The sequence below is a fragment of the Aythya fuligula genome, chromosome 18, assembly GCF_009819795.1.
Source record: "Aythya fuligula isolate bAytFul2 chromosome 18, bAytFul2.pri, whole genome shotgun sequence".
Taxonomy (NCBI): Eukaryota; Metazoa; Chordata; class Aves; order Anseriformes; family Anatidae; genus Aythya; species Aythya fuligula.
The window spans coordinates 9,756,158-9,776,624 of NC_045576.1; the positions used below are offsets into that span (position 1 = coordinate 9,756,158).

The 20,467-nt window shown below is 37.7% G+C and overlaps 2 protein-coding genes across 4 annotated transcripts in view; both read left to right on the forward strand.

Annotated features, from left to right (window-relative positions):
* Positions 1-1,330, forward strand: part of APOH (apolipoprotein H) — a 6,676-nt gene extending 5,346 nt beyond the window's left edge. For both annotated transcript variants that reach the window (XM_032199775.1, XM_032199776.1), the window contains 2 exons: positions 1-101; positions 927-1,330. In XM_032199775.1, the coding sequence (XP_032055666.1) occupies positions 1-101; positions 927-997 (172 nt within the window). In that variant the 3' untranslated portion in view covers positions 998-1,330. The remainder of the gene's footprint in view (positions 102-926) is intronic.
* Positions 1,331-5,580: 4,250 nt separating this feature from the next.
* The window catches only part of CEP112 (centrosomal protein 112), a 161,619-nt gene continuing 146,732 nt past the window's right edge, over positions 5,581-20,467 (forward strand). For both annotated transcript variants that reach the window (XM_032199772.1, XM_032199773.1), the window contains exons 1-6: positions 5,581-5,722; positions 6,552-6,672; positions 7,643-7,833; positions 7,928-8,094; positions 14,194-14,290; positions 15,554-15,625. In XM_032199772.1, the coding sequence (XP_032055663.1) occupies positions 6,573-6,672; positions 7,643-7,833; positions 7,928-8,094; positions 14,194-14,290; positions 15,554-15,625 (627 nt within the window). In that variant the 5' untranslated portion in view covers positions 5,581-5,722; positions 6,552-6,572. The remainder of the gene's footprint in view (positions 5,723-6,551; positions 6,673-7,642; positions 7,834-7,927; positions 8,095-14,193; positions 14,291-15,553; positions 15,626-20,467) is intronic.

The following is a 20,467-nucleotide window of genomic DNA, read 5'->3' on the forward strand; positions in this document are numbered from 1 at the left end:
AACCGTGTCCTTCTTCTGCAAGAATAAAGAGAAGTCCTGCGCCTATACTGTGCCCGTTCAGTGTGTGAATGGCAATCTTACTCTCCCTGCCTGTTTCAAAGGTACGAGCCAGGCTAATTCCAAAACAGCTGCCTGTCCATGTCAGGGGGCAATGTAACAATTCATCTTCAAGCCCTATTTGACCAGTTGGTTTGTCTGTATTGCACTAAAGTCACAGGGCATTTAGGAAGACCTGAGCTAAGGGGAGAATGCACAGAGGTGCTTTTCTCTTTTCTTTTGTATTTTCTGGGCCCTGCTTTAATCACTCTTCTATTCTGAGAAGGCATCAGGCAGAGGCCTAGCCCAGACAACAGGCCACAGGTAACATGTTCTGGGATTTCACAAATCCTTACATCAACTTCTAGAGCCTTCAGCCTTGAGAATCGAGCACATTTACTTGCCCTCTTATATATATATTTTTTCTGCTGAAGTATTGCCACTTTACGCTGACTGGTTCTGACATTGGGTCAAGCATTAAGAAGCAGCTGACAGCCATCGTGAGGAACCAAGGCTGGAGAAACTGGCTTGCAGGCACACAGGTGTTTCGAATAAATAAACAGACTAAGTACTGAAGTTTGTCAGCAAGACAAAATGCTTTGCACGTGTTTTATTGATATTCCTTGCAAGTCTTATTTTCATTTGTAAGTGAAGGAAAAAGCATAGCCTAATCCATGGTGACAACATCCTTCCTTATGCTTGGCTTGGCTTCAGATGGATGTTGCTTAACTTTTATTAAAATAGAAATTAAAATAGTGTATTTCTTCCAGAGGTTTTGCAGTGATGCAGAAATTCACTGCTTACCCAGCTGTGTCCACGAGATGCATTGTTTTCAGCTATTGCACGTTCTGTTATTTTAACCTGAGTTCTCAACCTCTTGCTTTCAACAGAACGTGGCTTCTTTTCAACTCTTGTGAAGAAGGACCCATCAGACATGAAACCATGTGAAGATCATGAATGAGTTAAAAAAGAAATATAGTGCTAAATGCCTTACTGAGGCAAACCATGAAATATAAGAAAGGACAACCTAGGTCCTGTGATGGTAAATTCCAGGTGAACTTGGGACTCTCTGAGAACGCAGTCTCAGCTGTTTTTCCTACTGCTGCTATTAGCAGCCTCTTTCACAAGCTATGACACATTATTTCAGCCATTTTCCATTAACTTCCATCCTCTTTTCTCTGCCTCATTCAACATCCCCACAACACTACTTCTCTTTGCATATTGCCAATGTTTATGTAATTGTAAATCACTTTCTCAATAGCAACCCCTTTAGAATAAAGTAATTTTCTGCCAATAGTGTGTTCTTATTTAATATTACCTAATCCTCAGTCAAATCCTTCAGCTCTTAACTGTTTTATAGAGAAGGCCTTCATCATCAGTAATTAGCTGGATTCTGATTCCATTTCCTCTCCCCTGTGATAGGGAGTGGACCTTTAATTATAGAGAGACAGAGGGTCATCATAGGATTTTCCAGAATTTATGTAAGTAGAAAGACCAAGCTTTCCAAATGCATTTAGAAGCTGTGTCTGACCATCATTTAAATATCAATAGCATCAGATAGAGAATTCTTTTACTCTTAAGAAAAAACTTGATAAAATTAATAGAACTATTTATGTTTTTGTGACTTGAACTTCACCTGAAATGGTTGTTCTAAACATCAGTTAATTTTTAACGCTGTTTAAATATTATGCAACATAGCTGATTCCTTTTTAAAGAAAGAGAACTATGCACCATTGAGCAATAATAATGATTTCTGGTCAGTAGGTAGCTCTGAAGTAAACTATACTTTTCATTTGGTTTATGATACAGGTAGATCACATGATCCAGTGTGGCAATTTTTGTGCTTATGTCCATATTTCCATTCAGAAAAAAAATATATAATTTCAATCTACTAGAAAGTGATAAGCAAAAAACAGATATTCCTCTGCAATAGATTACAGTGAGTCACAGGTGCTTCCCTCCGAAGTATTAAGTCCTCCTCTGTGATTTGAAGCAGCAGAAAGCCGCAGAGTAATCAGGCTACTTTAAAGCTTTAAAAAAGATCCACTTAACATTAACAACAAGATCAAACTAGAAATATAAGTTGCTAAAGCCACCATTAAAAAAAACTTTGAATGTACTCTTATTAACTTTTCTTCTTTTAAGGCTGCACATGAATATTTTAACAGTATTCTTCAAATCATTTGTTCTTATATTTTGTATTTTTAAGAAGAGATTGAGGCAGGTGTTATTAAGTATTTAATACTTGCACTTATCAGGAATTCAATTCTCTAATGTAGAGAGAGCCTCTTCAGTTACCTGAGTAAATTTCTCTATTTTGTGGGTACAACATGTACTGTTTTGCTTCCTAAACATGTTTAAATGGGATCTTTGAATAACATCTGACATAGAAGCCAAAATATTCATAGCCACCTTTAATAAACACATAAATCATCTGGCAGGAACCTATCTGTTTGGAAATCTCCTCTCAGTGTTTTGTGGATAAAACATTGGGATCAGGATGTTCAGGAAGGTAGTTGAGATACCAAACACAGTTTAATATTAACTTGTCTTTCATAGCTAAACACTGTGAAGTTGGGATAAGTAAAGCTAGCTTTTGCTGCCACGCAAATGCTACTTTTCCCTGAAATTATTTGTATTTTGCACAAAAACAGTTGCCCCAGGAACATTCAGATTTTTCTAAGCAATGTTAAGTTATCCCAGTTACAGCAGGATGACAACTGATCATGTCAGCTGGCCCAGCTTCCTAGCTGAATGTGCAGTATTTGACTACTTGAAAGAATCACCCTTAGGAGTCAATGTTCGTATGCTGAATTTATTGTCTAGTCTCCTGAAGCAAGAAGGGGAGGAGGGTGCTGGGAGTGTGTGACCTGCTAAGCCTTTGAAGTAGAGAAGTGTTTTTGAATTGCAACTTTTCAGACATGAAAGGTTTGCTTAGAAGGTCTGAAAAATAATGTATTGCAACTAGAGGTGTTCCAAATGCTGCTGGTATGAGTGAGTGGAGTGAAACCTGCTTTTTTTTTTTTTTTTTAAGATGTTTGAAAGAATGCCAAATGCCATAAGCTGTGCTTGTGTTACTTGTGACAACCTGCTGAGACAGTTTCAGAGATAAGAGAACATTGTAAAATGAGTTTTGGGGGAAAAAAGTACCACGTGTTTTACTTAAATGAACATATTTTTGCAATTCAAATTGGGAATTTGTTCTGTATTCTCGTTGAGATATTTGTGTGTTCTACAACTCTGTATCTGGAGTGATTTCCTCTGGAGTGTCAGTGCACATCTGTACTCATCATGTCCAGGTTGCAGCTTTGACCGAAGACAAGACCACAGTCATCACTCGGATCTTTTGGTTTTCCTTCTTTTTGGACAGAAGTTATGCAATTGCCAAATCAGTGCAGGTAGTCTTCAACCTCTCTGGCTGCTATTGGTAATGTTTTCTGCTATGCCTTGTGTATTGGGCCTCCCATAGCCTAATCGGTAAGCAAACACTTGGCTGTCTCCTGTGATTTGGACTGACTTAACAGATTGATTTCCTAATGATTACAAAATTCCCAATCTGGGTATCCAAAGTGGTAATTCAGAAGTGAAAATTTCTGCAAGTTTGAGCAAGTTGGTTTCCTGCTAGTCTGTGTGGCAAAAATCCACAGTGTTTTAAAACATTGAAAGTAGTCATATCTTCAAAAATATGTTGAATGACAATTATTTTAAATTTAGAATTTAAAGATAATAATCTTTGTAATCGACTCCATCAGTTATCTTTTGCACTGCTACTATGCAAATGTTGATTTAAGGAGTTGCATGAAATCTATGCAGGCAACCAGTATAGCTGTCATAGCCATCACCAAATGAGCACTGATACAGAATCATTTCTGCTGGAGATTAGCTGAGAAATCAAAGAAAACAGCCAATTTTCTACCATACATTTAAGAAATTCTTGTTTAATTTATATGTGCATGTAAATCAAGCTTTGAAGAGTTGAAGAGTTTACATGCTCCAGATGAAAGCATTTTAGATGCTATACACACAATAGGCTAATGACAGATTTTGGGGAAAGAGAAATACTTAAATCGATCAAAGAGGTCAGAAGTTTTATTTAGAATCATACATGCATGCCAAAGAGCTGTGTGGCTGAAGAGCTAAAAGGACTGGGAGGTTTCTCTAATTCTTTTGGACTAATTAATGATTTTTTGATGTGGCTACAAAATGAAAAGCATAACCTCTGACTTATTTTAGAAAGGTCAGGCATGGACTTTTCAGGTTTTTTGTTTGTTTTTTTTCTCCCCACAACACTCTCTCCTTTTTTCTGCCCTTAGGATAGCTTCATAAGACAGATAAGCAATATTAAGCATACTAAGTGGTTTAAGATGAAGCCAAAATTGATCTATTATCTATGAGGATATACTTGAACAAAATTTACTTAGCAATATTGGAAAAATGTAGTTAAAATTGGCTCTGAAATTATTCGGCCTGCACCTGCCATTTCAGTGTCATTTTCTCTGCTCAGTGGTACCCACTACGAAGCCACAAAAACTTCGCTCAGAACTCAAAAGCTACCTCTCATTTGCTGACCTTCCATTTCAGAGTGCCAAACATTTTTCACCAAGCTTTGAGTGGAGGTGTTTTGGTTTTGATTGTAACAAAGATGCGGACCAAACAACAGCTAAAAAGTTTCAGCTGATATCCAACTAGCAACAATTACAACAAATAAGCAAAGGAAGGCAGCCAAACCAACCCAGAGTTGCCTCCCACGCCTTTTACACCTTTGTTTTTGTAGCAGGCTCCACCACAGTGCTGAAGCACCTGGCACATCTGCATAACAAGGCTCTTAGTGAACCTCATGGAATTTCTGGCGTCTCCTACATCTCTCTTGGTGCTCCATCAGAGAATCTGCTGGACCCTCTTGGGGTTACCAGCGTGTGCATGAACAGGGATCAGTATTTATGTGTGTGTACATTGGGGGAAGAGTGTTGGGCACAGCGATGACTGCACAACTTAGAGACACACCTACACAATTTAGAAATACACCAGCTTCCAAAAGAGCTTATTCACCCATGTCGAAATCCACAAGGTGATGGTGTGGTGACTTTGAGTGCTGGCTCGGGCCAGCGGCAGCCTCCAGGACGGCAGCTGAAGGTGGTGACAAGGCGACATCTATCCCCCTGGACACCACAGCGTGCGCGGGCACTGCCCGCGTTTCTTAACACAGCACATATCTTTCCCTCCCCAAATCTTTATTTATGCATTTCCTTTCCGTGCAATACAAGCACAAATTGCCACAGTGCTTCTGGGCACTCCCAAACCCACCCGCTCCCCAAAAATCCCCTCAGAAGCAGCGCCCCCAGGCCGGGGCCACAGCGGCCTCCACAGCCGCGCCCGCCCCTCGCTCCCTTCTCAGGGCGCCGCCAGCCCCGGGGGGCCTCCACCGGGCCCGGGCCCGGACCGATCGCGTCTCGGGGCCACCCCCGCGGCACAGCGCGGAAACGGAAGGGGCCAGGCCGGGGCCGGCTGTCAGCGGAGGCCGCCGGGAGCGGGGGTGGGGTCGGTTTGAACCGTTGGCCGCCGGCCTGGTCCCGCTCCGAGGCACCGGGAGCCGCCGACCCCGTCGCGGCCCTTCCCGTGCTGTGCCACCCCGGGCGCCCGCTGCCCCACAGGGCAGGGCCCGGGCGCTGCGGGGTTAAAGAGCGAGGTAAAAGGGGGTGATGGGGACCGGGGGTGCCGGTTGGGGTCGGTGTGGGTGACAGCAGGCAAGGGGGGAGCAGCAGCCTGGCTGTCCCTCCGAGTTTGTCACCGCGGGAGGTGTCGCTGAGGGAGGCAGCCGCTGCAGGTCCCCTCAGGGAAGCCCCACAGGCGGCAGCGCCGCGCGGTGAAACCGCAGGGAGGCACCCGCAGGAGGAGGAGAAATAAAGAAATAGCGGCTCTCACCCTGCGGGGACGGAGCTGTAATCCCGGGCTGGCTGCAGGGTGGGGTGGGCTGGGCTGTGGGGCTGGGCCCGGCCCTCCCAAATCTCGGTGCTGCTCAGGAGCCGCAAGGCGCAGCGAACCCTGCCTGACCCCACCGGGAGCTCTGTAGCCAGAGAGCTTGGATAAAAAGAGCCTTTTTGGCTGTCTTTTTCTTTTAACGGGATATTTAATATTTTGCCAATGTACGTTAGTTGTGCCACTTCTAAGTATGCTTAGTGCTTTTCCTCCAGTTTCTTTTTTCCTTTTAATAAAGAAGTTTACAAGTTTGCTAATTACAAGGAAGATAAACTCGGATGAACGTAGCCATTACACAAATTAATGTAGGTGCCGTTTTTAACAAATTATGCCTACCGAATACCTTTTTGTGTGGCTGACTATTTTGAAAACTAGACACACATATTCTTGTAGAAAGTTTAATTGAATGTCATTTGTAATGCAAACCACAGTTATTTTTGCGTGAATCTAATGAAAAAGTTTCCTTTTCTCCTGGCCCAATATGAATAGAGACCACTCTATAGTGGTATTCAATCTCATCAATATGAATAATTTTGCAGGTTGCTTTGCGTTCTTTCAAAATGAATGGTGAAGAGGAAACGTGGGAAAAACTAGATGCAGAATTTGATCACTGTGTTGTGGATATGAAGCCTCATGTTCTAAAGCTACAGCATAGGTCAGGTAAATGTCGCAAAATGCATATGTAGAGAAACACTAATGACAAAACTCCAGGTTATTGGTAATTGTTACGTGTAATGCTTGATGTTACAAGGTATTGTAAGTTGAGCACCCCCTGCCCCCTCCCAAAAAAAAAAAAAATTAGGTTGCCGTTGCTATTATTTTTTGGACTTACGTGTATTATATTTTTGGCTGTAAATGTGATTTTGCATAAATATATTGGTTTCTCCATTTTTAAAAATGAGTAGAAACTAAAAGCTTTTAAAAGGCATTAATTCTGAGATTGCATTTACCAAATTGAAAATATTTTTTAGAAGTTTTTAATTTGGTTAGGAACTTGTGATGGTTTAAGCGTCATTCATAAATAACGTCTTATAAAGCTAGTGCTTAGAAACAAATTTATTATTATTAAATACATGCAATCTACAAGCTGAGGCTTTGGTTTGTGACTATTTAATCATATAAGTAGTTTCATCATCTGGCAGCAATGCTTGTGTAGAGAATTTTAGAACGAATGAAGACTCAATATGTTCATAAAATATTGTTTCTTATACAAGCTGTATGTTGTAGTTACATACATCACCTTGCAGTGAGCAACAGCCCTCAGTTCCTGATGAGATGAAGGAGTTCAGAAATCTTTGTCATCTGTGGGCTTTGTAATCATTAGAGATTTAATCTGAACGTGCTGCTTTTAGAAGTCATGTAAGCTTCTAGTAAATTTGAATCTATAGAAAATATTTCTGAATCGGAGAAATCTGAGCTATTGTTAAAGACTTATTTTAAATCTAGGTACTTTGGTTCAGTCATTCGGGATTTTTGTTGGTTTAGCTTTAAACTTTTGGGTGGAAGGTAAGCATCCACAAAAAATGGTGATCAGAAATGGCTTTTGTTCTTTCTGCATGTTCAATTTTCTCTGACATATAGTACTTTTATATACATATATGTTTATAATATTTTTTAAAATTTATTTTAGAACGACAAAGATGTGCACTGTGGATTAAAAAACTATGTGAACCCTCAGGAGCAGGTACAGGAGTAGCGGGAAGGAAGAATCGGAACTTATATGCAAAACTTCTGCTCCACATGCTGAAACGGGGTTTGCTAGAAGGTCCTTTTACACACAAACCAGAACCAGGAATACTGAAAACTTTACCTTCATATATGGTGAGTGTAACTTTTTATCAGTTAAATTTGCTTAATCGTATTCTGAAAATACTTTAAAGTCTCTGATACATTTTGTATGTATTTTTAACTACAGTCGATTTATTTTGATGAACCAAATTCACCAAGAGTTCGGAGTAGTAGCCCAGAGTGCTTACCTGACTGGGTTATAGGAGAACTAGGAAACAGTGAATCCAGACGTGAGGAATTGTCGAAAATACCTTCTAAAGAAGAATTATCTCTAGCAACATCACTTACATATGGGTAAGATTTCTTCATTTGCTTTATTCAGTATTTGATTCATATTTAACGTATACTTGGTTGATAAGCTCTGCATGTTTGAATTTGAATTTATTACACTTTCTCATGGACTCATGTTGAATACAGTACTCGTACTTTATGAACAGAAATTTCATTAATAGCTTTTATCTTAATGATTGCTGTTTTTCTTCTTTTTTCTGTTATTTCATTCCTCTGCTATGTTTACTTCCTGTAAGTCATCTTCCAAATCTCATAGTTCTATCCTCTCCCCTTCCTTTTATTCTCCTTATAGTTACAGACAGTATGGAAAATCAATAGGGCAAACAGTTTGGAAAATTTAGCAGTGCCTGAAGAGAAGGCTTTATAGTGATTTGGTCTGATGATTACCATGGGCAACTCATAGATGGCCCAAAGAGCTAATTTCCTAAATGATCTCTGTCCATATTATTGCAACATTCTTATCTCACTTTGTGGTAATAGTGTATCCTCTGTAGACTTCAGAAGTAGATAATAGCTATTGTTCTGACGTTCTAAACAGCTATCAAATAAGCTGATACTCTGATTATGTTTTTCAGACCTCAGATATTATGGTGGCAAAGCACAGTGGTCACAAGGCAAGAGACAAAATTCATACAAAAGTACTTAATTGGGAGAGGGAAGCACAGACAAATGCACAGGCAGGAAGGAAGAGTGATGTGGTAAAAGACGATGTAGATGAAGACTCTCAGGCCACGTTTTTCTTGAAGTAGATCAGAACAGTTATTGTCCCCCTGGAGTTCTTGCACAGTCTTCTCTTTCCAGTTTCTGTACACCAGCATACAAGAGTGGTATTAACTAATGAAGCTGAGGTAGATCAATCCTCACTGTTTCCGTTTAGTTAAAAATAAAAGGAACATACAATACGCAAATGACAAAGAACTTGGGGAAAGCAACCGTATAATATTTTTTTAAAATATGTTCTAAGATGATAATGCTGCAAGGAACTTCATGTAAAATAGTTTTTAATAGTTTTTCTATAGAGAGAATAAAAATAGGAATAAGCATACAGATGGTAGATTTAAATAATGTTCTGTTGTTCACGGTCAGAAGTTGGAGGAAATTGAGTAGTGGATCCCTGAAGATCAGCAAGTTTTGTTGTTCTGTGACAAAGAAAGAAAAGCATAAAAAGAAAAATGTATTTGATACATCTTCTAGCAAGTGTGATAATTCTTCTAATAAAAACTTCTTGGCCTGTTTGTCCTGTGTTTCATGATGGCTTCTTTAGGAAATAGCAGGATTTATTTTTCTCATTAGTCTTTTGAATCTTAGTTTACAGGTCAGAAGCTGTACTTTTCAGAACTTGAGGATAAAGACTCAGAACTGCTGTCTGTGGGATTGTTAGCAATAAGTTTGTCCTTGTCTGTACAATCTCTCATTCTCTCATTGAGTTTGATTTAATATATTTTGATTTACATCATGCAGTGTTGACGACTAGCACTCTCTTTGCCTATATCTTGCATGTTTGTCATTAGGGTAACACAAAATTTTAAGTATTGTTCATCTGAAGCTGTACATCAGAATCCTGAGTATTTGTAGCTGTATCTTGTTCTTGCAATCCATTGGACAGCCTCTTTGTAGGTTTGCAAGTGCAGCAAGCTTAAGCAGCGTCTGTATTTCCAGTCAGTTGGTTATAGAGCTTCTTTGTTTTCTATCCAATTTACAAAGCAAGCAGGTAAAGGGGTAAAATGTATCAGGTTATTAAGTCTTGGTTTCCTTTTGGCTTAGAAAAATGTCTCTAGTATCAAAGATGTGCCATGCTGGTCAGTGAACACTGTGGAAAATCATAGGCTTTTTTTTTCTGTCCTACTTTGAATCTTTGGTAAACTTAATCTATATTCTATTCTTAAATATTTCCTTTCCTTCAGTTTCTCTTATATAGTGCTACTTTGTACTAATGATCGAGTTTTATGTCCATTTTTACATAGCTGCATTTCAGTCATGAATGGAATTGCCTTTTGTTTGCTTATTTTGACGTTTTAGTTAATGTTTAAACTCTCAAATCCTTGCAGAAAAAAGCACTATTATAGGTAGCTCTGGATTATGTGCACACCCTAAGTAAGCTCTGTACAAGAGGAAGTGTTTGCTCTCATTCTGTGTGAAACCTCTGGTTTGGTTTCACTGCGTTAGAAATATGCTCATAGGTTTTGTTTCAGAAGTCTAAAGCTTTTTGATGTGTTCAGTTATATTTTTCATAAGTGTTATAATTGTCCTTAAAACATAGTTAATTGTGTTTATAGTGCACATTTCACGTTCCTTCTATCACAGTGCTGAGTCTTGCAGTTTCAAATAGTTCAGCTGTCATTTTTGCAGGTGACAGGCACTTGCAAGTTATGTCATGTTAATATTCAGTATCTCAAAACTTTTCCTCATATGTATCCATTAATTATGCAGTGGTAACAGTCATTTAAAGAGCATCAGTCCTATTTCCAAGTCCTACAACGTTAATACTAAGGGATCTTCTGTTTGCTCATACCCAAGTGCTCTGATATGACCATGCTGAAATATCATTCAGGCCTAACAGTGTGGAGTTGTGCTGATACAGATTTATTACTTCTAATAAATCTTCTTAATAGAACTTCTGGCACTGATTCCTGTACCATGCCATGTTTGCAGCATAAAAAAAAAAAAAAAAAAAAAAAAGCATCTAATTGCTCTGAGTTCCTTACTTGTAGTGTCAGCTGGGGTGTTATTTGAATAGGATGTGAGACAGCATACTCCTCCCTCTGTATCCAGCTTGTGCTTGTCCACTTCTGAGGAAGGCTGAGGCACAGGCCTGCCTACTCCCTCCCTTGTGTTCTTTACCTTTTTTTTTTTTTTTTTTTCTTTTCTCTTCCTGGATTATAGTAGGACATTGGAAGCCTGACCCCTTTTCCCATTCCATATCTGAACCCAGGATTTAGGTAGGTCTTGCAAAGTTCCCTGAGATGTGGGCAGGATAGTGAAGCTTTATTTCACTTTTTTTTTTTTTTTTTTTTGGCCCTGTGGGACTACAGCAATATCTATGTTGGTGATCAACAGTTGGTTTCCAAGGCTCTGGTAAGTTTCCAGGAGACCCATGTTGCCCATTATACCATGCCAGCAGTAATGAGTTCTGGAAGTGAAACCTAGCGCTATAGGCATGATTTTGCTGATGTGTACTCAAGCTGAGGATGGAACTGTGTACAAGGAAACGTGAATTTGTGTTGGCAGTTGCAAATTTTGATGTCCCTGTAGATTAACAAGAATTAATCTTTAAGGCAGTGAGAAACTATGTTAAATGCATGAGTTATGTGGGAAGAAACACTGCAGGTGAATGTTTCAGATATTATGTTTCATGGGGATAGTTTCTTTAATACTTATTTGCAAGCGTCTATATTAGGATTGTGTTTTTCTTTGAATTTTTAGTTTTGAACGTGCCATCAGTGCAAGTAAAGAGATTAAGTACAAAAAATCTTCTGGAATCTGCAGTTTGTAAGGAGCCAGCAGATGGGGATCTTGTTACGTTTTACTTGCCTCACTACTTCAGAACATGTATTAGGAAAGCTGCGTCCAGAAGCGTGTGATATATTTAGTTTGATGGAAATTTTATGTTCCAACCATGACTTAATTCTTACAGATGGGCTAAAACATTTTCTCAAGGCAAAACAGATATGCCAGTGAGAAATGCTTATGAATAACTTCTTCATGTTTGTTTGAGATTTTCTCCTCTAAAGGAAGCAGACAAATGGAGAAGCTTTGTTCAGTTATTTTTATCTTACAGTATACATGCTATGTGTGAAGATTTTGCCTTTTTACATAAGAAGCTGCTTATCTGGCTAAATAAAAAATACGTATGCTCCACTTCCAAGTCAGATTTGTCTAAGACCAAGCAAGAAGGTGCTAGAAAGCTGCATGTTTAATTTGAAACTTGAGAGAACAGGTTTTAGTAATGTATGGTTAGGTTTGGACAAAAATCTGACCCCCTTCTGACTGTAGGAAAATTCTACTGTATGTTTGTAGTGTTACAGATTATGCCACAAAAACATTGTTAAAGGTTAGTGTGTGGCTGTGCTATACTGGGAAGAACCAGTGAGTTTCCCTTACTTTGTTCCTAGTAGGAAATTATTTACTAATCTCTTTTATTAGCAGCAAATTGCTTCCTTCTCCCATGCTAGTTCGGTTTTTGTTGAGGCAGGTCACAGAGCTAGCGTCAGGCCTGACCGTTCTTCACTCACCTGCTGTGGAAGGAAAAATAAATAATCTTACATAACATCGTGTGCTTTCTGGAGGCTGACTCAATAGCAGAAAGCAAAAGGGAGTGAATGGGTGGTATACATTTGGAATGAGCAGAATTGCAGTCCATCCTTAGTGGTCTTTGCAGAGCTTGTTTATAGAGAGAAAGTGACTTCCTTTCAGTTCCTTTTCAAACTAGCAAGTGCAGAACTAAGACTATATCTAATTTTCTTCATTCCTTTTTCCAGTTTAAAAATATTACAGGTAGCTTGTTGTCTGGTTTGGATATTTATCTATAGTCCTTAATCTCACAATGATCGGAGCATGAATTCTTTTCTTTCTGGTTTTAAATGAATGAAACGTTAATTGCTTGATAACCTGAATGTAGTTTGGAAAAGTCCTTTGATAAAAGTGCAGACTTGCAGTGAAAGACAACAAATCTTTACACAAAATCATCTTACTAGCACATAAAATTAAATTCTGGTAAGATATGTATGATTTAGAATGCTAGAGAAAGTCATTGTATTACTATGTTTCCTTTCAGCTTTTTTGCCTCTTTTCTAACTAAACTTATCTGTTTTACTGCTCGTAATAGTTACTCTGCGTCCATATATGTTGCTCGTATTTACTGCTGCTAGAAGGGAAGATATGCTTCCAGTTGTTATATTTCACAATTCCCTGCTGTTCTGATGAAAGCTGGGCTGGTGTGCTTCATGAGAAGTTTGTGTATGTCTTCCTAGAAGTGACTAGTTTATATTGTACATCCAACGGTTGTCTTTCACTTCATAAACACTTAATTCATCTCAGTGTCTTTTGGCATATCTTATAGTCTAATTTTCTGCTGGATGGAAAGAATGAAAGGCATTTTAATGGTCTGACTTGATTTTAATACTATGTAGCTAGTCACAGGAAGGTGGATTGACTTAACAGGAGTCTTTAATTACTTTAATACATATGGAATTGACACCCAAGTATATGCTGAAGGGTGTTCTGCTACTGTTTTGGATCCTTTGCTGTATCAACCTATTTAACAAACTTTTACAGTTCTTGTGTTGTTTTTGTTCTGTGCTGCTGTTCTCTTCTTTCATTGTTCTGTAACTGGGAGGCATCTCTTGTCCAGGTTCATGAATGACAGTTATCTTCTGCTACGTGAGACCTCTTGTGCAAATGCTTTGTATTAATAGCATTTTCAAAGCATCCTTGTCTCCTTCTTTTCTGTACTGGACAGAATACTTGTTTATTCTGTACTATATCCTGTATTGCTTGCGGGGCTTTTCTCACTGTCCCTCCCGTGTATATCGCTATAGTCCCTGAAAGAGAGCTGAAATGAGGTGCAACTACGGTAGTATATACGACTTGTTTCTTTCACATGTTACTCTTCACCCTGGCCTTTCAAGTCATTGCTTTTCTGTTGAGCTGTTTGTGTGGTTCTTGTCCTTGTCTTCAGGTTTGTATGTTACATGAAGGTATACCTTGATCTAACCTCATTTTTAGTAGTTCCCAGACTAATCTCCCCTGTGGTGCAGACAACCAACATCATCGTTCCTTTTCTGTTCTCTGAGTTGTCAGACAGCATCCCATGCTGTCTCATGTGCTTAGGAATTTTGTCTTAACAACATGTTCTCCTAAATCAGCCCTCTTGGTGAACTTAGGTTTATTCTAAAATCTGTTGAGAGGTGTTGGGTACTGTAGTGACTGAGAAGTGCAAAAACCACCTCTTAATATACCATATATACGTATATACTATTTTTGACCTTTACATCTGGATAATCATCTACTGTTGTAGAAAGGATCTTATTAAGGGTAAGCTCTGTTGTGTGCCACAAGTATTAAAAATTATTTTCTTTCTGCTTACTCTTGTTATAACAACAGGGAGAGATTCACGTTCAATGGAAAGCCAACATTAAGATCACAGTCTACAAGCCCTCCTCACCGGACAGATGAAGATAACCTAGCTGCATCGCTGTCTGTAAGATGCTTCTCCTCGTAATAAAACCTGCTGTAGTTTCAATGAGTTCTTTTTATATATTCCTGTAAAGCTGTTATTTCCAATTGCATGAGTCATGATCCCTGTGTACAGATAGAGATATTTAGGAAGAAGTGACATAGACTAAAGGTCATCAGAATCTGTCCTCTGTGCACAGGAAAAAAATTCTGATAGGATACTCTCAATTCATCGTAAAGGTTGAGCTGTGTTTAGTATAATGTGTTTCGTGTTAGATGTGCTGTTATCCACAGGATTTGCAAATTGGTTGTATTGATATCATCTTGTATTTGCAGTAATAGATTTAAAAAAAAATCTGCATAGATGGATTTGGTTCTCTTTAATGATAGCTGACCTTTGAGTGAACTTTGGACAGCTTGTTTTATCAAACTCTCAACAACTAGCATTATAACTGATTGAAGGACAGCAGTCAGACTTCAAGTAAAACTCTTCTAGTCCAAACTATTTAATGGTATTGTATGACAGCAAGCATTTAAAACTAAAAATTACTCCTGAAAAATTAAAGCTATTAAAACATATGATGTTGCTGTTCTGTTTTATAAATGTGTTTTGTAGCCTTTTAAAATCCAGTATTCATTACCTCAGAGAAGTCCATCTCTTCTAGTTTCTTCATCATAGTCAGTGCATCAATTATAGGTCCCACACCTCCATGAAATATTTTATTTGATGTATGTATATTCTAGATCTGTCCACGTTTATTTCTTGATTGTATCAGAGGAACAGCTTAGAACAATTGCAGCTGGGAGTGGGCTATTGACTTGTTAGCAATTCATATAGACTGTTCTTACTTTTCTTTACTGGGCACAACTAAGAACTCTGGAGGAAGTGAACGGCAAGTAGGTCAAACTGGAAGCTTGTATGGCTCTCCCATCAGCTGCCAAAGACAGTTAAGCATGGCTCATTTCTAGAGTGTGTTCCCTGAAGAATGGAGTTTTGTCTTATTTATTTTTGTGAACACACCCTGTGTAGAGGAGGCCATTGCTTTGGAATTAGTAAGTAAAATAAAGAGCTGTATTAAAGTGAGGCGGGAGGGTGATTCATCCTCCTCTGAACTCCTTTCTAGCACAGTATGCTACTGGTAACAGCTATTTAGATTAAAGCTGTGACAAGTACCATGACACAGTTAGGAAGAGCAGAGTAGGCATTGCCAAATTTAATGAAAAGCTTTTATTTGCACTATGCCTCTCTCAGCTCTTCTGATATTTCGTTTGACTTTTTGTGTTCCAGGACCATCATAAAAAAACCACTGCTTTGGATGACAGTGACCTCGAAGCACGTCTCAATAGTTGGAATCTCGGGGTAAAATAAGAAGTGCATTACTTACTTATTAGCTTGAAATTTCGGCTATATTACTAAAGAGTTTTCATCACTGAATTTAGTCATCAAAATTTTGTGTAGGAGTCAGTCTTCCAGAAATGAAATTATAAAGCTCGAAAAGGCTAATAATGAATATATGTAGTATGAACAGGAAAAAAACGTTCAAATGTCTTATTTCGCAGAAATAATTTAAATATATTTACTGATAAGTCAATGAAAATAATACCTGATGGTCAAAACCAGATGCCATACTCTGGTAGAAACAAAGACTGTCTCTAGCAAACTTGAAAGCATTACTTTGAATTTAAGTTAGTATAAATAAGAGCTTGGCTTTCTGTGTGTTATTTTTTTGTTTTTATTTTTTTTTAAATATAGAAATATAAAATTTTTAACCAAAAATGTTGAGTTGTATTGATGGCTTAGGCTTTGCCTCCCACTGGCAAGGTTCAAGAGGCTTTTCAGTGCGTTAATCTCTTTTCTTCCCTTTTAATAACTAGAATCTTAGTCCAGGCAGTGGGCTGTTCCTGATGGAGAAAATAGGAAAGCTCAAAAATTCCTTGAGTAGGAGTCAGAGGTGTTTCCAAAAAAACTTGATGGAGAAATTAGAGTAATTTAAAAACATGGAGGAACAGAAGTGTGGTTACATCTAGGAATATAATGAGTTTTATTATGGGGAACATGAAATCCTTATGTAGGTCATGTATTTCTAAGGTCACGTACTGAATTTAACATTGCACTATAGTTGCTGCTTGTGGTTCTAATGTGTTTTTACTTTTATGATATGCCTACATCAGTAGCTCAGATATTTTAAATTTTAATTAAAAATAGCGTGAAAAGTTTTGGTAAATTCTGTGCTTTCTCTACTAAGCAGAGAGGCCAAGGCTTAGCAGACTGTATTATGAAGAGTTCAGATATTTGTTGTTAACAGTAATAACTTCCTACATGAAAAGTAAAACTTGCATCACTTTGCTAATATTGTTGCTTCTTACGAGTAATAAGATTTTTTTTTTTGTTTGCCTTGCAGCATTTTCTGATTATCTCTATCAAATGTTTTATTGTTCAAGTTCTTTGTATTCTAGGCATTCTTGGTTAAATGTTTTTTTAAAAAAGTTGAGTTTTGATTGTGATTAAATTTGCTTTTCACATAATGAATACTAAAACTAGCTAATTTTAAATACATTATAAAATGTGTTTTTCTTAGCCTTATTGACTCTTATCTAAACCAATGTGGGACTATGAAGCGTTCATGCCTTGAAGTTGCATTTGCAATGTAGAAAAGAAAAAATAGTTTTGTTGTTTGAAAGGAAAAGTGTCAGAGCCAGAAGTTTAGACAAATTCAAGTAATCTTTGGCCATGCTGTTATTTTGAACTTACTTTGTTATTCTTTAGCTATGTTAGAATATATTTAAAAACTCCTCAACTATCATATTTTATTAACAACTGCCAATAAATTTCTGCATGCTGTTGCAAATATAGTGTACTTCATAAATGGGACATCCTCACCTTCCCTTTAGTTATTTCTTGAGAAGTAACTAAATATCATAAAATATATGTAGTGTCAGGAAAATAAGCTTGCTGAATAAGAGAATTATTTCCTTAGAAACCTGCTTTCTGTTTTCCTCTAGCATTCGCTAAACTTGTAGGTTGTACACAAACAATTTTTGGATATAAAATGTAAGTTATGTAGCAGAATAACAATGAATTAGACCCCTGTATATTCTTACCCAACCTACTTAGGTTTTTTCACAATGCTTCTGGTATGGTTTCATTTGTCATTGTAGTCAATTTCAGGTGTGACAAAGCCAGTCTTTTAAACGTCCCAGGAAATTCAGTGCTTCATCTTAGGTGGAAAGCATACAAAGAGATTGTACCCTGGGGAAACAGCAAAGGGGTTTTTAATCAGGGAGAACATCATTTTTCGTTATTGAAATTCGGCCAGAAGCGAAAATCTGGTAAAATCCTTTTACCAGAAGCGATGTACAATCTTCAGTCCAAAGAATTTGGATGCTCAGGTCTTGTACAGAAAGATTAATCATGGCAAACGTTATTGCATAATAAAGGTTTAACAGGACTGAAGCCGAAGAAGTTCTATGGTCAGTGGCTTGAAATATGTTCTCCTGTTTGGAGAAATTATATATAACACAGGGTTAAAGTAGATGCAAACACAGAGTTCTTGGGTGGCTACAGCAGCAGTGTATGATATGCCTGGTTTGTGTACTTAGTTCACATCTGCCCGTGTCTTTCCAGTCTAGTTAAGCTCAACCATTTTTGTACAAACCATTTGATTATCTTTTGTTTGGTTTCTTAGTCTGTCTGCTTACTATAAACATACCTACTGTATATGTTGTGGTGTTGGAGGGCAGCAACACTGTAAAAACTTTCCCACAGTGAACTCCAAGTGGTGTTGTGACTTCAAAAAATAAATTCAACTTCCATGCTGACAAACAATCTTTATGTGCTTTAATGTCCTTCCACTAAGACTGCAGAAGCAGCATTAAAGTGAACTTCCCTACAAATTATGATGTTAGATAAGAATGTCCTTACTCAAATTTCCTGAAGCTACTCAGCAGTTATTTCTGTAGGGAACATGCTGGCTGGCTGGGTTTGCTAGATTAAAGTAAGAACTTAGGGCAAGGTTCAGTTTAGTTGTTTACCATTTCAAAATCTGAAGTGTTCTTAACTCTTTCATGTGTGTTTTTCCATCCTTGTTTTGAAAACAATCACATTTTGTCTTTGAAGGAGCTTAGAGGGGGAATGTACAACAAGCCTGCTGATCTAAATGTTTTTTTCCTGCATCTTAATATATACAACATACCTTCTGACTCCATTGCTGAACGGTAATAAGATACAATTGTGTATTATTGAAGACAAATAGACCTTGATAAACATCTTCTGAAGAACAAAATGTGACTTCGGAAGGGGAAGAATGAAAGCATAACATTACCATAGTCCTTGTTGTGATATTTACTGTGTCAAAAGAGCAGAAGCTCTGGTATACGTTTCTGGACTGTGACTGGTAGAAAGCCTGGATGCTGTTTTCAGCCCCAAGGGTAAAATGTAGTTGACAGTCTGAGAATGAGTTTTGTGGAAGTGCTTAGTGCTCAAACTTAGGCTTTTTCTGCACTGTCGTTGCTATTATGTGGAACCATTTTAGCTCAATTTACTTTTCCAATGAATGCTTCACTCATGGCTTTCATTGCTTTAAAATAGTATACTTTAAAAATACATAGTTTTATCTGCTATCTGTTGTTAAAATAAATGGCAATTGAGAATATTGAAGTTAAAAATTATGGTTAACTTATCTCAAATTCAGTTTTGGAATCTGTTTTTATGCTGGATTTCTGCCTTATTTTCACGAATTAAGAGCATATGTTTTCATAAAGTAGATTTTTTTTTCTCCCCTCTTAATGGGAATCTGATTATCTATAGCCCTCCCAACACCAGGATTTACTGGTTTGTGAAGGCTTGAGTACTGGAGGGTGATCATGGCAGTCCTCACAAATTGAAAAATGATTTGTTGTCTAACTGCCCAATAGAACAGGAGAAACAAAAATATTTTCTACAAAGAGATTCAAAATGTCATTTTTTATTAAGAAGTGGTATTTACAAATTAGAGTTCAATTCTAGTTCAAATAAAGATGTCTTTCATGATGACATTTATTTGGTTCATACTCTTAAAAAAGCATGATATGATTTACTGTTCTTCTCATGGCAGCCCTTCAGTTTCATACATATGTATTTTGGTTTGTCTTTGACCTTTTGCTTATTATTTTTAAATTTGCATGTTTCTCATAAATACAAGCTTTTTTTCTTTTTTGGGCATTTTTTATTGTGATATTCCCTCTTTAATGTGGTATAATTTTGAGAACAAGAAGTTTTGCAGAAGACCAGCATGAAAAGAATGAATGTTGAGACATTAAATGTTTACAGATCAGTTTAAGTGGATATAATCCACAACAAGTAACAAAGTGGGAACATTAAACTTCAAAGCACATATGGCTGCTGTTACAAAATCAAAAAATGCAAGACTTAGGCCGTACAAAGTATTAGAGACACATTTTCCTTCTTTCTTATAAACAAGTAAGATATACCTTAGCTATTTAGACTGTAAACAGCGTAATTTCATGGTCAGATAAAGTATTTGAATTAATCATAAATATTTACAATAATTTCTAGCTTTTGAAAAAGTGAAAGTAAAGGGTGACCTTTTTTTTTTTTTTTTTTTCCCTCCAATAGAGGACTTTTGGAAAATATCTATGCCTTTGAAATTCAGTTCTGCAGCCTTAGCCTTCTCAGAAGTCCACCTGGTAATGATGAAGGCTTTCGGTGTTCGGGATTATCTGCTGCCCGGTTTTCTGGGGAGCAAGGTCAGGGAGCTAACCTTGAGCTTTTGGCAAGCCTTCTTCAATGCTGGGTGTCTGTAGACAATGGTTTGGCTTGCAGGGCAGATGCAATATGAGCTGGAAACCAAGTGAGTTAGAAGGAAGAGCATAATACTACTGCAGTTGGAGAATGTCAGATATGAAATAGCATTGCAGGTACAAATGTGTAGGCTAAAGAAAATCCTAAAGTTTCTGTATTACAGGTTTTTCGCCTTTGCGTTTCCATCTCACCCTTGATTTTTTTCTATTATTATATACGTTCTGTGGACTTGCACTTCATGATGTTCTTACTCCTCTATTTCTCACCCTCTATTTCTCTCCTCACTAATCTCTTCTAACAATTTTTTTTAGTAAGTGCATGCAGGAGATTCCTTTATTCACTACTGTCTACCCATGTTTTTTGCCATGCCAGTCATAGTGGTATATTAAAAAAAGAAAGAAA